At 38.8% G+C, this 16,912-nt stretch overlaps 1 protein-coding gene across 2 annotated transcripts in view; it reads right to left on the bottom strand.

Moving 5' to 3' along the window:
- Positions 1–16,912, bottom strand: part of glt1d1 (glycosyltransferase 1 domain containing 1) — a 96,695-nt gene that overhangs the window by 58,193 nt on the left and 21,590 nt on the right. For both annotated transcript variants that reach the window (XM_043715785.2, XM_088000061.1), the window contains exons 3-5: positions 12,854–12,959; positions 8,693–8,744; positions 1,345–1,381 (exon numbers count right to left, since the gene is read on the bottom strand). In XM_043715785.2, coding sequence (XP_043571720.1) covers positions 1,345–1,381; positions 8,693–8,744; positions 12,854–12,959 — 195 coding nt within the window. The remainder of the gene's footprint in view (positions 1–1,344; positions 1,382–8,692; positions 8,745–12,853; positions 12,960–16,912) is intronic.

Raw genomic sequence — 16,912 nt, forward strand, 5'->3', positions numbered from 1 at the left:
TTTGATTGGATCCACTGAAGTGCACACATATTGACTGCATTCCTGGTGACACTGTAATCATCCTGAAGTTTTTTAAGGATGATTACAGGACCCATTTCAATATATGCTTTTCAAAATTAAGCCAGGGGCTGGTTGCTGTTCTCCTGGCGCATATGGTTTGGGGCATCTTCTTCAGGGTGAATACAATCTTCTTCGATTCACGAGCCAGTTCTTCTCCGGTACAGAATTCCTTCTTTCCAGCCATTATTTTATGTGCTAGCAAAAGCTACAACTTTCAAACCAGCTTTGTCTTTCATTGTTTTTGCCGGATCATCCATTTTTGACCTTGTTTGCCAAGCTCTCTGTGAGCATGTCTTCAAATCCTATATATCTTCTAGACAACATGGCCCACTGCTGGGTATAGGATGTAATATGAGATTTGGCACCAAAATATTTAAGAGTCTTAAACGCTTGGTTGACTTATATGCTGTTATCAAAGGTATGAATTTCTTTGGATAGACAACTCAGGGATACTTTATCATAGAGAAATATTTTCCAGAAAAAATAAAGATATATCTCAACTACAATGTATACATTAATTAAATGGCATCTGCAGGTACATAAGCAGTCAGGGGCATTACACATTTAGCTCAAGGGCCTGAGCATCAGGTACGTAAAGACTTTTGATCTAAATGAAAATGTAGCACAAATCTGAGAAGTTACATCCTATTTTGTTTTTTTTCTATCCATTCATAAATGTAGTGGCATGCTGCAAAATTTATTTTTATTCTAATTACCAAAATCTTCAAGTCGAATCCATTCAAAAATGACATATAACACCATTAATGCTTTAGCTACTGCGCCCCAAAGGCATGCCATTTGTATTTACTGTACTCGTCCAGTAGTCATAGGGAAGTACAAGCAAGTCACATCATAGTGGTACATTTAAGTGAAGAAATTATACAGACAGACTGCTAGAAAAGTACTGCAGCTGGTTTTATTGCTCACCAAATGTAACCACATTTAATTTCTAAAATGTTTTGACAATATTTGACAGATTTTTATGATATGTAATTTTAAGTTCACTACAAATCACAAAACTGAATACTGATTTCTGGCTCTCACTGAATGTATGTTTGAGACAGTGAATGGTATTTTGTTTGTGTAGGCCTATGAAAAACATGCAAAGTAATTAATGCAATAAAGCTTCACATACTTATATTGTGGATAAAAACTGCCAATTTAAAAAGTTTCAACAAAATATTGCTGCAAATTCATGCAAAAGCAAATAATAAACAATAAAATTCATAACACCATGCTGAAAAGGCTACTGACTCTGTCAGTGAAACAGTCTGCACACCTTACCTTGAGGTTGCACACGAATCTTACTGCTAGCGAATGGCTTGAAAAGAGGAAATAAAATACAGGATGAATAATATTTAATATATATAAAGATAGAATTATATTTTCTTTGTACATGGATATTTGTATACAACATGTCAAATGAGTTCTTATTCATCTCCCACTCTAAAATAGGATATAATACATGTAAAAGATTACAATTAAGCTTGTTTAGAACTTTGGGAGATGCAGTAAAATAATTACATGACTAAATTTTACTTAAAGCATGCTCAATCTTTTTCAGGTTTAAAGAACTACCTTTACTCCAGTAGTTTACATTTGAATCAAATTATCTGAACTGGCCTTAATTACTCATTTACATTCTCAACTTCAAAACCCCCCAGGGTACACTGAATAATGATATCTTTAAAAATGTGTCCCCAAACATACTTTTCACTACTGCAGCAGCTAAGAGAAAATATTATAGCTTAAAATCTTAATGTTAGAGTTAACAATTGCTGAGAAATAGTTTTAACTAACATTCTATAAATTTGTTTTACTGAAAACCCTTCAGAGTCGAGAGCGTGGTGCTGGAAACACACAGGTCAGGCAACATCCAAGGAGCAGGAAAATTAATGTTTCGGGCATACGCCCTTCATCAGGAATGAGGCTTGTGGGCCAGGGGGGCTGAAAGATAAATGGGAGGGAGGTGGTGCTGGGGGTAAGGTAGCTGAGAATGCAATAGGTAGATGAAGGTGGAGGAGAAGATGTTAGGTCGGAGAGGAGGGTGGAGCAGATAGATGGGAAAGACACTCCAGCATCTGCAGTCCTCACTTCCTCCTAGTTGAAAACCCTTCAGTAATCTATCACACCAAATGCCTGTTATCAATAGAAATATCTTTTGACCCACTTTTCCATTCTTACCTCTCCATTCCTAATGAAATTCAACTCCAGAAGCAAAGGCCACCTTTGATATCTCACCAAAACGGCTATTTTTCAACTGAGAAAGGAAGAAATGACACCTACTCTAATATGGAATCTATTACGTTTAGATTCCATCTTTCCCTCAAATAACTTTCTGTTTAGTAATAACATAAAGCTGACAAGACTTTTTTTATGCTAACTTTGGATGGGGTGGGAATGATGTCAGGTTAATAGCTAATTAAACAAAAGTAAGATACTGAGGATGCTCGTTATCAGAAATAAAATTAGAAAATACTGATGTATTCAGTAGGTCTGGTGGTAGAGGAGACAGAAACAGATGCTTGATCTGAAGCATTTACTCTGTGTTCATAGTTGCAATTAGGCAGCTGAGTATTTCCAACATTTCCTTTTGTATTCCCTGGCTGAGATCAGTCAAATTACCAGAAATCAGGTTTTGAACTTGCATTATTTATTATTGCAAGATATAATGGCCTGGACTTTCTGCTGACCAGTCATCATTATCCCAGAGTAAATGGGAGTTGTGCATCACCATCAAAGCATGAACCAAAGGACATGTCCTGGAAATAGTACTTTGTACTTTCTGTTGGGGAATCAGTGTTCATCTGGAAGGTACTCAATGAATTTAAGTAGTTACTCAGACAAAAGTAACTGCACCGAACCATCGCCCTGCAGCAGGACCCAACCCAAACTCCACTGTACTGTCCTGACCAACACCAACTCCCATACCTCCAAACACCATCACCACTAACAGCACAACCTGTGTACCTGAAATCCTGCTGACTGCTATGAAAAAAGATTGTGGTTTGCCTGCCTCTGACATGTCTGTGTGAGAATGGTCAGAATGGAAATATGATTGGAATCTCCTCCCAGAAATGTGACGCTCCCTCTCCTTTCAGAAAAAAAGGGCCAGAGTGGCAATCTGTATGGAAAACCTGCCCGTTTTCTTTACCAGTCAAGTTTTTGAGGAAGTTACTTAATAATGGTAATTTGATTTTCTGATGTTAATTGGTAACAATTAATAACAGGGAGCTATACTTGTGACTTTAAAGAAGATTGGTATGAAATGGTTAAGTGAAATACAACGGTTCACTGAACTGATAATCAGAATTACTTGCTTTCGAATCATCTGTGGAACATCCAGTTAGTACAGACTATCATAATGCGGTAGTTTTGTTAGTAGATAAGGAATTCAGACGACTGAGCTATGAGCTCAAATCCCACTAGAGAAGTTATGGAATGTAAACTCTGTAACATAAATACTTTTGAAATAAAAATATCGTATCAGCAATGTTGACCATGAATATACTGAATTTACAGTTGTACGCATCTATTTGGTTTATCAATATCTTTTAGGAAAGCAAATCTGTTGTCATTACTCAATCTGATCTCTATGTGCCTTCATCCCCACACTCTAGACCATAGGTGGGCAATTAATTCTTCCAAGGGGCCACATGAGAAACCTGAGTTGTGTTGGAGGGCCGAACCAACAATAAGTTGAACATAATTCTGCTCAGTATTAATTTTCTCCCATTGTAAAAAGTACTAAATTATATAGTTTTGCACTGAAACTTATAATCAAAAGAATAAGGATATTCTGTTACAATAAAGATATTGAATTGTGGAGTAGGTCAAATATAGAAGAAATAAACAGTAAAAACAATAATTTCAGTATTTCATTTTATTTTTAACATGTTAATCTCACAAATCAATAATGAAAAGTTGTTTCATTATTGTTCAGTATTACAAACAACAAACAATTCTATACAAAAAGCAATAAGTGCTTTTGATGTTTTTCAGTTCATTTTACTTGTTTAGTGAGAAATATCCAGTCTATTTTGGGCTTGAACAAGTGCACTGAAATCTGGTTGAATGTCTGAGGTGGATATGCGAAGGACAGTTGAGAGGTGATCATCAGTGAAAGGGGATCTGTATTTGAATTTGTTGAACTTCACCATTGAGAATGTCTGTTCACATATAAAGATAGATCCAAGAGGACTAGAATCTTCTGAGCATGCCTCCTCATGTGTGGAAAGTTCTCCTCTTTGAGGGAAGAGTAAAAATCAAGCAGTGAGACTGACCTAAAGTGTGTTAGACTGCCAGAAGTGTGTTAGACTGCAGGTCGATGAGTTCAAGCTGAACATCACTAGGTGCATTCTCCACATTGCATGTAAATGGGGAAAAAATCATGTGCATTTCATTCTCAACCGTTTTAAACTCTTGAAATCACCTTGAAAATTCACCATTCAGTGCTTCTAACATAGATGAGTACCTGTTGAGGTGATCAGCTGAAGGTGTGGCTTCTTTCAGTGTTGGCAAGTGGTGAGAATGTTGTCCTCCATTTGGCTTGACAGAAGCTGCAACTTTCTCATAAAAGCCTTCACAAAGTTGTACATTTCATGCACAAAAAGGCCCTTGCACTGCAGTTTCACATTTAGTTCATTCATAAGTGCAGTCACCTCAACAGCAAAACCAAGGTCTGCAATCCAGTCTGCATCTGAAAGCTGTGGAATGCCATTCCATTTCTTCACACAGAAATTTTGAATCTCTTCTCTTAGGTCCCATACACTTTTCAGCATTTTGCCCAGGCTGAGCCACCTGACAGCTGTGTGGTAGCCTATGTCACGATGTTTTCCTCCACGATGTTTCATTTTCCTCCACGATGTCTCATTTTCCTCCAAAAGTGGAACAAACTGCCTGTGATTCAAAGCTCTTGCCCTGATGAAGTTAACTATTTAGTTACAACATCAACCACATGGTTAATTTTTAACACTGACTTACACAACACTTCCTGATGTATAATACAATGCAAAAATTCCAATTTCTGTTCAGGGTTAATTTCTGTCACTTTATCCTGCATTCTCTTTAAGAGTCCAACATTTGTTCCCGTTAGATTTGGACAACTATCCGTTGTCACACCCACCAGCTTGTCCCATTTTAGTCCCAATGTGTCCAAACATGCATTTACCTCCGTGAACAAATCATTACTAGTTGTTGTTCATTTCATTGACTGCATGGCTGCCAGCTCCTCCTTGATTTTAAAGTCCGTAGTTATCCCACGTACGAAGATGAGAAGCTCGGCTGTGTCACGTATGTCGCAGCTCTCATCCATAGCCAAGGAAAAAAAGTCAAAGTTGACTGCTCTGTGCTGCAGCTGAAGCTCCAGATTTCTCGTAATGTCCCCAATCCTTCTCATTACAGTGCGTTGGGAGAGGGGCACATTCTCAAATGCCTCCTTTTTCTCTGGGCATATTAGTTCTGCACAGTCCAACAAACACTCCTTAATAAACTCTCCATCAGAAAACGGTTTACTGTTTCTAGCGATTTTGTGGGATATGACATAACTTGTCTTGGCGTGAGCTAACATGTTGAGGGCTAGCCAGCAAGCATCACTTTTAGCTGTTCACGTATGCACATACACACGCATGTGCATCCATACGTAAATAAAAAATGCATCCTTTTCAAAACAAAAGCAACACAGTTGTATTGTGTGCATGACGTAAATACATTTTCATTTATGTTCTAATTTAAGATTGACCTCATGCGGGCCGGACAGGAACGACCAAAGGGCCGGATATGGCCCGCAGGCTGTAAAATGCCCAGGTCTGCTTTAGACTAATATCATTTGACTTAACTGGCTAGTATCTAGCAGGTCACTCTGGCAGTGTTGATTGTTACAGAAGAGTCTAAAAAGAACAAACTTGAATGGACAACTCAACATAATCATCAGCACCAGAAATGACAAAGACACAACCAAACCATGTGATCCTGCAAAGTCCTCCTCAAATATTTGTGTCAAAATTAAGACAGCTATTTCATAGACAAGTCAAGCAACAGCCTAATGTATAAGTACTATCTAATAAAACATCCTAAACTGCTTCATCACCATTTCCAGGTATACCTGTTGTCATGGTAGGTCAGACCAACAAAGTTACACTTTGGGATACATTCAGGATTGACTGGCCTTTTCCAGTATAGCCACAATAGCATTTAGCTAGTAATTTGTAAAATCGTTCAGGTTTGCCTTGTCCAAAAAAAGCAAGACAAATCCAATCCATTCCAATACTGACCATCAGTTTGCTCTCAATTATCAAAGTGATGCAAGGGCTATTAATAATGCTAGCAAACAGCACTTGCAAATCAACTACTGATCAAACCTCAGTTTCAAAAAGGGCAAATTCACTTCTGGACCTGATTACAGCTTTGATGCAAACAAAGTTACATGCTCAAGTGCAGATGTGAGGTGACAATGACAGCCTTTAATATCAAGGTGGTATTTGACTGAACATGGCATGAAGCAGTTGAACATCAAAGACTGAAGTCAATGTGCTCCAGGGGAAAACTTTCACTAGTTGGAATCATAACTAGTACAAAGGAAAATGGATGTGGGTTTTTGAAGTTAATTATATCAACCACAGGACATCAGCAAGGAATTCCTCAGAGTTAGTCCCCGTGTCAAAGCATCTTTAGCTGCTTTGTCAGTGACTTTCATGATCATAAAGTCAGAAGTGGGGATACTTGCTAACAGCTGCAATGTGCAGTTCCATTTGTAACCTTTCCGATAATGAAGGAGTCTGTGCCTGTATACAGCAAGACCTGGACAATGTTAATTTTTAAATATTTCTGGTATTGCTCCTGGCATGAACTCCTGCATTCCTCAATGATTCAAGTTTGGTTTGATGGTTTGATGGCAATGGCAGAGTGAGAAATATCCAGGCATTAGATTGCAGTTGGTGGTTGAATACATTTCTGCTGTGCTGTTGATTGCCAAAACCTCATGGTTAGATGCCCAGATTTAAGCAGCTCATTCTGTTCTGAATCTATACATTTAGCATGACTGTAGTGCCACACAACATGATGGATGCTATCCTTAATGTGAAGACAGGACTTTGTCTCCACTACCAATACTGTCAAGGACAAGGACACCTCAGACAGGTAGATTAGAAATGATGAAGCTAAGGCGAAAGTGAGGACTGCAGATGCTGGAGATATCAGTCAAGAGTGTGGTGCTGGAAAAGCACAGCAGGTCAGGCAGCAAACGAGAAGTAAGAACATCGACTTTTCGGGCAAAAGTGTTTCATCGGAAATGATGAAGCCGAGTAGACTTTACACTTTTGTTGGTTGCCCACATGCCCAGTTTGGTAATTATGGCTGTCAATTCCTGGCCAGCTAGGGCAGTAATGGCCTCAAGCCATGCCTGATGACAGACAATGAAGTCTACCATATAACATGCCTGCTGTGCTCATGCTATTATCAGTGTTTCTTCTAAGTGGTGTTCATGCAGAGAAGCAATGAATTCAACAATTCTACCAACAGGTCAGCTGTTCTCACATTTTGTGCTCGAGAGATGATTATTGCCTATGATTATTTATTCCTTGGTGTGGGGCGGGCGGGGGGGGCAGCTCTTGACAGCGAAAAACATATATCATTAGTTGGAAGGAATGAGTTTAATTTTCTGATTTCCGATCTTTTAATGCACAATAGCTTCAGCCATGGTGATTCTTAGATGTTGAGGCAGAACACAAATGAAGATTTTCTGAAAAGAGAACTATGTGTTCTTAAAATAAAATTGGAAAACTGACCTTGATAATCAGTATGTATGGATTCTGTTTACTTATTGTGAAATGGAAATGAACATCATATATGCTGAAACCTTCACTGCAGTGCTCTGCTATAAATACACAGATCACATTCATGCCATTGTTTTTGTTATATTATAGCCATATTACTTACTCCTGTTTCTAAAGAACTGCAAAAATACAAATTGAAATTCTGCATAAATAAGCAGAATAAAATATTTATTCTAGTTCCGTGAAACATTAATATTAATGCTGAAGCTTCTATTCCACCCATTAACTGGAATGACTACCATAAATACAAGTAACAGCAAATCTAAAAGACCACTTAAACTGGAAAAAAATATAACTAACAGGAATCAGTGAGTTAATAGTCATGTTTGTTTGGCAAAGTCTTCAGACTTTATAACATATTGACAAGGAGAATATTGTAAGTCTGTGGAAGCATTGGCAAAATGATTTTAAAATGGCTCCTGTTTCTTGTTGTTGAAGGCATGGGAAAAAAATCAGCACCTTTTTGGCTTTCGATCGTTACCTCTTTGGCCTTGCAAGTGGTCATCAAGTCAGGATGGATTATAATGCCCTAAAGTTAAATAATCTGTTGAAACCCAGCTTTTGGCCTCAAACATCAAAACCAGGAGGAGGTGTCTACAATTGCTTATGGAAGTCACACTCAGCAGGATTCAATGCAGAAAGGCACCAGGAAAAGAAGCATTTGTTCACAAAAAATGACAAAACAATTAGCTGTTGAAGCTCCCTTACTGCAAACAGTTCAAATTAAAAACCAACAATGAAAATACATGCAGATCTTGGTCATATGTGTTAGACAAAGCAAAGATAATATGAAGACATACCCAATGCACCTCTGCTGTTTTCTTCAATTGGTCTGTGAAAGCCACCAGAAACCTGACAATTAAGGAAGTTTTCAGAGAAAGAACATTACAAAGGATTCACGAAAGCATCATGTCAACATTTTGCACCAAATGGATGTTAAAAATTATAAGAAGTAACACCTCAAAAGATGAGAAAACAGATAGGAAATTTAATTTAAAAAATTGCAGTACTACAGACAGCTTCAGGGGTTATCTTTAATAAAATCCAAATTATATTTGGCTCTCCAGGCAACTGTACTAGACAAAGGTGGCTGAAGGAATTTCAAGTGCAATAGTGTAAATCTGCTGAGAATGATACTATTTAATCAAAGTGTATGCTGAGCACAGAACTACACTAATAAGCCTCCAGTCATAATACAAATGACTTTCTAGAGAATTTAACCAAGATATCCATCACATAACCAGAGGATGTCAATAGGAAGACACAAAGATAGATACTACCCATGATGTACTAAGCCTTTGATAGCTTTTGTTAAACCAGGCTAATTATTCCAATGGTTCTAAGTCCCATCAAGCAGATCATGATTTTTTCAAAAAATAATTACTATTTCCAATAGTAGTTTGATGAGACTCGTAACTCAATATCATATGCATTCACAGTAAGGCACAGAATTGCTGCTGCAGAAACAGTATTGGAAAAATAAGATTCAACATTTTTCATATCACATGAACAGTTATTTGCACAAGGATGTGCAGAGACTGAGTTGAAACTTGCATCTCCAAATGTTTTATGTATTTGTGATTCATAATTAATCTGTATGAATTACATGCATATTTTTGTAGGCATCATGTAATGGGTGAATAATATGCACTAATGCATATTACTGAAGAAATGAAGGAGCAGCTCAAAGATTCTGCATAAGTTAACAACAACCTAAATAGTACTTTTTTTAACCAGTTATGATATTCCAGTAAATGCATTGCTACCAAAAACATCAAAAAATTCAACAACTTATATAATGCCTTTAATGCAGAAAATAATTACCCAAGGTACTTCACATGGGGGAAAAACAGATGCTGATCCAATGTAGGAAAGATTACATAAGCTGAATAAGAAAAGAGAGCAGGAGAAAACCATGCTTCTTTTAAGCTAGTTCTGCTATTCAATCCAATAATAGGCTAATCTTGCACCTCAGTGCGATCTTCCCATATTACACTCAGGGAACCCTAATCACCTTATGGTCCAAAACCCCTCTGTTTTGATATAGTCAGTGACTGAATGTTCATTAGAATTCTCTACTTAGAATGTAAAGTTCCAAATCACAGAGCAGATATTGCTTCTCATCTCCAGACCTAAATGATCAAACTTTACTTCAGCGAGCACATATTCCAGATTTCTCAGCTAGGAATAACATCCTCCCATGTATAACAATTGGGAATCTTAGATATTTCAATGAGAGCACCTTTCATTCTTCTAAATTCCAGGGAATACAATATATTAAAAACTTTTTCCCAGGATAACCTTCTCATTCCAGGAATTAGTCCAGTGAACGATTGATGCACTTTCTCCAAGGTAATCATATCCTTTCTGAGGGATGAAGGCGAAAGCTAAAATTCTATAAAGTATCCAGGTGTGGTCTCATCAAGTCTCTATAAGATTAAAATAAGACTTCATGCTCTTATATTTCAATCTCTTCACAATAAAAGCTAAAACACTTCTTGCTTGCTGTATCCATGTCATGATCCTAGATTAGAACCCAAAATGTATGTTACTATCTGGTTGGGGACGAGTAACTTATTTATTTAAAAGTTAAAGAAAAGCTTGAAATTCAGAGTACTTACCGTGAGGATAAAGCCATAGGATTGCACAGTTTCAAGTTAAACAAAATAAACTTTACTATACAAAACCAGAAAGAAAACAATCTATAATATCTATCTTATACTTTAGCATCCAGAATTAACACAAAGGAAATACGAATTAGGAGGAAAATTGTGCCTCAACACAACCATATTACACATTGAATGGCAGGTACAACCAAGGCTGATCCCACAGACTTGCCAGCAACTCACCTGTCAATAATCCCTGAGTTACAAGATCTTGTTAACACTGTCTTCCACTTAGCTTTCAACAGGATCCAAAAATGTCCAGCTTCTTTAAGTCTTGGTTTAACCTGTTGTTGTGTGATTTTTAACTCTTTAAGTCTGACAACCTCAATGCCTGCTCACCTCCAAATTGTTCAATTTCTTTCCTAGCCTGTACTCTCCTGAAGTCTGAAGGGTAGAGTACAGCACTAACTTTCTGGTACACAACCAGCTGTCTAGCCACTCTGAGCAGAACACTCTTTCTTAAAGGGGTTATTGTTTTCTCATCAGCCAGCAGTAAGAGCCAATGACATTCTACCACTCTCATAGGTCCCAATTATTTCTTCTGGGCCTGAAAGGAATGGTTCCCAGGGCTTCCTGAGTCCTATCCCTGACTATTAGCTACACCTAACGACTCCCAGTGTTTCTCTGAGCCCTCAAAGCGCAAGCATGCTAACTGCAGCTCCAAGTCGTATTGGTCAAGTTTCTCTGGTCTTCTCTCAGTGGTTTCTCCCATTGGTCTCTGATCTTGTAGGCCTGGGATATCCCTTGCAGAACACTAAACATTGTGCAAGGTCTTTTCTCATGCTTTTTAAATAGCTGACTCCTTCAGGCACAGAAATGGCTGCTCTGCATATGAGCCAAAACTCATGGTCTATTAGGAAATGGAGTTTCACAGGAGTCCAAAATGAGTTAAGTTCATGTCTCACGAAAAAGTCAATTAACTTTCTGTGATTTGTGTGTGACACTGGGGCCTGAATACGGACATTGCCCAGTTTATCACCATTGCAAAAAATTCTAATTTTCCGTCCAAGGTGGATAATTTCATGCCTTCCTGTGTAGTATTTTATCTACAATGTCCCACTCATTGCCTATATCCTTTTGTAGTCTCTATATGTCCTCCCAATAGCTTACTGTTCCATTTAACTTTGTATCATAAGCAATCTCAGATTCTCAGTACCCTCACCTTAGAGATTGTAAATAGTTCGGGCCCACCTGCTTAGTCTTACATTACTCTCCAAGTTACAACCTGAAAATGACTTATTTTTTCTGTTCTGTTTTCCATCTACTTAACGATCCTTAATCTACGCGAGTGTATTATTGTCAAATAAATTAGTTGCAGTTTTGTGTAATAACCACTTTACTGGCATCTTATTACATGCCATGGATCCATTATGATCCTGAAAGTTGCCATTTAGCTGATCAGACATATGCTAGTTTTTTGTAGAACGTTTTTTGAAAATCCAAATTCTCCACATCCATTTGTTTCCCCTCTTCTATGCTGCTCATTTCAACTTGAAAGGTCTCTATCAGATGTTTTTAAATGTGATTTCCTTTCCATGAATTCATGCTGATTCTGCTTATTTTAATTCTCTAAGTGCTCTTTTACCATGCTCTTAATAGTTAATTTAACACCTTCTTAATTACTAATGTAACAGGCTTGTAGTACCATGGTTCTTTTTCCCTCCTTTCTTTCAAATTAGATTACGTTTGCTGCCTGCAAATCCATGGGGATACTTCCAGCATACATTATCTCTGAGCTATCTCTCTTAAAACCTTGCAAAATGGCTCATCAGGCCCAGATCTGTCAACTTTAAGTCTCATTAATTTGTACTCTATTACTTCATTAATAATATCTTCAAGTTTCTAATTTTCACTAGATTCTTGGTTTGGTAAAATTTCTGGTTAAGTTTGCTGTGTTCATTCAGAAGGGGTGGCTAAAAGCTTGGAAGACTCATTTGCTAATGTAACTGGGAACGCAACTGAGTAAGTTGTTCGGACAGAGTCCTATGCAGCTAGACATGCGATTCCTGGCTTGGGAAAACTTGACACCATCACTGATTATCTGAAATGGGAAATGTTTGGCTCTCTAGTGGCACTGTTGTTCACTCTGAGCACAAAGAAGCATGATCATCAGATATGTACATGCAGGAACAAAGAAGCATTCAAGACTGACTCCCAAATGACAAAATAAAATTTACACTACAGTTCTGCAGGCCATCTTACTGCTATTATTTCAGATTTATTGATGCAATAGTTAAACAGTTGTCCCTAATTCCCTCCACCAAAGGAGAAAATAAGATACATGCTTGCTGTTACCTAGATTTCTGCAGTACAGTCTCCATGACTTCACACTTCTTTTCATCTTGGAGATCTTCATTGATGTCTGTTCCACCAAATATAACTCCATATGGAACATTACTGTCTAAAAGAATTGGTATCTTTACATATCTGCAATATCATTTCCTTCAACAACTGACTTACTTCTCTATATCAGAACATACAAAAAGTGAAAAGCTGATTTCAGCTGCTTACATTGATAAACATTATTCACTTTGACACCATTTCAAGATGAGAGGAATAGCGTGAGGAGGAAGGGGTTGAAATAGAAAGGGAGAGAGATAGTGGGCGGAAAGAAAGGGGGAAGTAGGAAAAGGAGGAGGAGCAGCAAGGAAAATAACCATTTTGAAAACTGTGAATACTCCATATTTAACTTAGAAGGAAAAGAAAAAATGCCATGAAGCTGGCATATATAAGATTATCACATTATTGATCAAATTGAGGTTTCTTGATCTGTGCACATGGCAGAACAAGTGAAGAAAAGCAGTGGGACATAAAGAAAGTACTGGAGCTCTGATGAAGTTAGAAAATCCTGTTATCTTGCTGGAACAGGTCTTCATCCCAGGTAATTTGGTGCAAAGATCTTTGAAAGATGAGAACACAGGTACTAAAGAGGTAAATGGCATTCTGTGTTTTATGCAGCAGATATTGATGATTAATCTGTAAAATGATTGCTTAAAGCATTCCTGTTCTGGTCATCCTAAAATGGGGCATAATTAGAATCATATAAATACAAATGCATTATTCAAAAGAATGGACAATGGCTACAATTTTTTTTAATTCACTAGAACATAAGTTTAATCTTTCTTCCAAACATAGCAGAGGGATTGTAGTGGAGTCTTGACCACCATATTTCCCTCACCAGCAATTTCCTGTGAGAGGAAGAGAAAGCCTTAAAAAAAATCCAGCCTAATTGATGACAACATGATTGCCAGGAGACAACTGCCACAGGATATATCTCTCCAGTTCCTACAAATGATACTCCCTTTTTGCAGCAAAACTTTACATGCCACAAGAATCCGAATAATATGCCAAAAGGTCAATTAATCACTTACAGTCATAGAGATGTATAGTACGGAAACAGAACCATCTGTCCAACTTGTCCATGCCAACCAGATATCCCAATCCAATCTAGTCCCACCTGCCAGCACCCGGCCCATATCCCTCCAAACCCTTCCTATTCATATACCCATCCAGATGCCTCTTAAATGTTGCAATTGTACCAGTCTCCGCCACTTCCTCTGGCAGCCCATTCCACGCACGCACCATCCTCTGTGTGAAAAGGTTGCCCCTTAGGTCTCTTTTATATCTTTCCCCTCTCACCATAAACCTATGTCCTCGAGTTCTGGACTCCCCCACCCCAAAAAAGATCTTGTCTATTTACCCGATCCATGCCCCTCATGATTTTATAAAACTCTATAAAGTCACCCCTCAGCCTCTGATGCTCCAGGGAAAACAGCCCCAGCCTATTCGACCTCTCCCTATAACTCAAATCCTCCAACCCTGCTAACATCCTTGTAAATCTTTTCTGAACCCTTTTGAGTTTCACACAATCCTTTTGATAGGAAGGAGACCAGAATTGCACGCAATATTCCAATAGTGGGCTAACCATTGTCCTGTACAGCCGCCACATGACCCCCCAAATCCTGTACTCAATACTCTGACCAATAAAGGAAAGCATACCAAACGCTTTCTTCAACTATCCTATCTACCTGTGACTCTACTTTTAAGCAATACACCCTAGGACCTTGGTGGCTCAGTGGTTAGTGCTACTGCCTCACAGCACAATGGTCCCAGGTTTGATCCCACCCTTGGGCAACTGTCTGTGTGCAGTTTGCACGTTCTCTGCGTGGATTTCCTCCGGGTGCTCCAGTTTCTTCCCACAGTCCAAAGATGTGCAGGTCAGGTGAATTGGCATTAGTCAGAGGAAGGTGGGTTTGGGTGGGTTACTCTTCGGAGGGTCGATGTGGACTGGTTGGGCCGAAGGGCCTGTTTCCACACTGGAGGGAATCTAATCTAATTAAGTGTATAAGTCCTGCTAAGATTTTCCAAAATGCAGCACCTCACATTTATTTAAATTAAACTCCATCTGCCATTCCTCAGTCCAATGGCCGATCTGATCAAGATCCCGTTGTAATCTCAGGTAACCTTCTTCACTGTCCACTATACCTCCAATTGTGGTGTCATCTGCAAACTTACTAACCATGCCTCTTGTGCTCACATCCAAATCATTTATATAAATGATGAAAAGAGCGGACCCAGCACCGATCCTTGTGGTACTCCACTGGTCACAGGCCTCCGGTCTGAAGAACAATGCTCCCTCACCACCCTCTGCCTTCTACCTTTGAGCCAGTTCTGTATCCAAATGGCTAGTTCTCCCTTTATTCAATGAGATCCAACCTTGCTAACCAGTCTCCCATGGGGAACCATGTCGAACGCCTTACTGAAGTCCATATAGATCACATCGACTGCTCTGCCCTCATCAATCTTCTTTGTTACTTCTTCAAAAAACTCAGTCGAGTTTGTGAGACATGATTCCTCACACACAAAGCCATGTTGACTATCCCTAATCAGTCCTTGCCTTTCCCAATACATGTACATCCTGTCCCTCAGGATTCCCTCTAACAACTTGCCCACCACCGAGGTCAGTCTCACTGGTCTATAGTTCCCTGGCTTGTCCCTACCAGCTTTCTTAAATAGTAGCAGCACATTAGCCAACCTCCACTCTTCCGGCACCCCACCTGTGACTATCGAGGCCCACAGAGTTCTAGGGTACACCTGATCAGGTCCTGCGGATTTATCCACTTTTATGCGTTTCAAAACATTCAGAACTTCCTCCTCTGTAATATGGACACTTTTCAAGATACTACCATCTATTTCCCTACATTCTGTATCCTCCATGTCCTTTTCTACAATAAACACTCGTTTAGTATCTTCTCCTCTCCTGTGGCTTCACACAAAGGCCGCTTTGCTGATCTTTGGGGCCCTATTCTCTCCCTAGTTACCCTTTTGTTCTTAATGTATTTGTAAAAACCCTTTGGATTCTCCTTAACTCTATTTGCCAAAGCTATCTCATGTCCCCTTTTTGCCCTCCTCATTTCCCTCTTAAGTATACTCCAACTGCCTTTATACTCTTCTAAGGATTCACTCAATCTATTCTGTCTATACCTTACATATGCTTCCTTCTTTTCCTTAACCAAACCCTCAATTTCTTTAGTCATCCAGCATTCCCTATATCTACCAGCCTTTCCTTTCACCCTGACAGGAATATACTGTCTCTGCACTCTCATTATCTCATTTCTGAAGGCTTCTCATTTTCCAGCCGTCCCTTTCCTGTGAGCATCTGCCCTAAATCAGCTTTTGAAAGTTCTTGCCTAATACCCTCAAATTTGGCCTTTCTCCAATTTAGAACTTCAGCTTTTCAATCTGGTCTATCTTTTTCCATCACTATTTTAAAATTAATAGTTTTACCCTCAGTCACCTGCCCTGCCTTATTTCCTAAGAGTAAGTCAGGTTTTGCACTTTCTCTAGCAGGTACACCCACATACTGAATCAGGAAATTTTCTTGTACACACTTAACAAATTCCTCTCCGTCTAAACTCTTAACACTATGGCAAACCCAATCTATGTTTGGAAAGTTAAAATCCCCTACCATAACCACCCTGTTACTCTTACAGATAACTGAGATCTCCTTACAAATTTGTTTCTCAATTTCCTTCTGACTATTAGGGGGTCTATAATACAGTCCTAATAAGGTGATCATCCCTTTCTTATTTCTCAGTTCCACCCAAATAGCTTCCCTGGATGTATTTCCAGGAATATCCTCCCTCAGTACAGCTGTAATGCTATCCCTTATCAAAAACGCCACTCCTCCTCCTCCTCCCTTGCCTTCCTTTCTATCTTGCCTCTAGCATTTGTAATCTGGAACATTAAGCTGCCTGTCCTGTTCATCTCTGCGCCATGTTTCTGTAATTGCTACGATATCCCAATCCCTGAGTTCATCTGCCTTCCCTGTTAGGCCCCTTGCATTGAAATAAA

Source organism: Chiloscyllium plagiosum, unplaced genomic scaffold (genome assembly GCF_037043375.1).
Source record: "Chiloscyllium plagiosum isolate Xiang-an unplaced genomic scaffold, Cpla_swu_hap1 HiC_scaffold_24, whole genome shotgun sequence".
Taxonomy (NCBI): Eukaryota; Metazoa; Chordata; class Chondrichthyes; order Orectolobiformes; family Hemiscylliidae; genus Chiloscyllium; species Chiloscyllium plagiosum.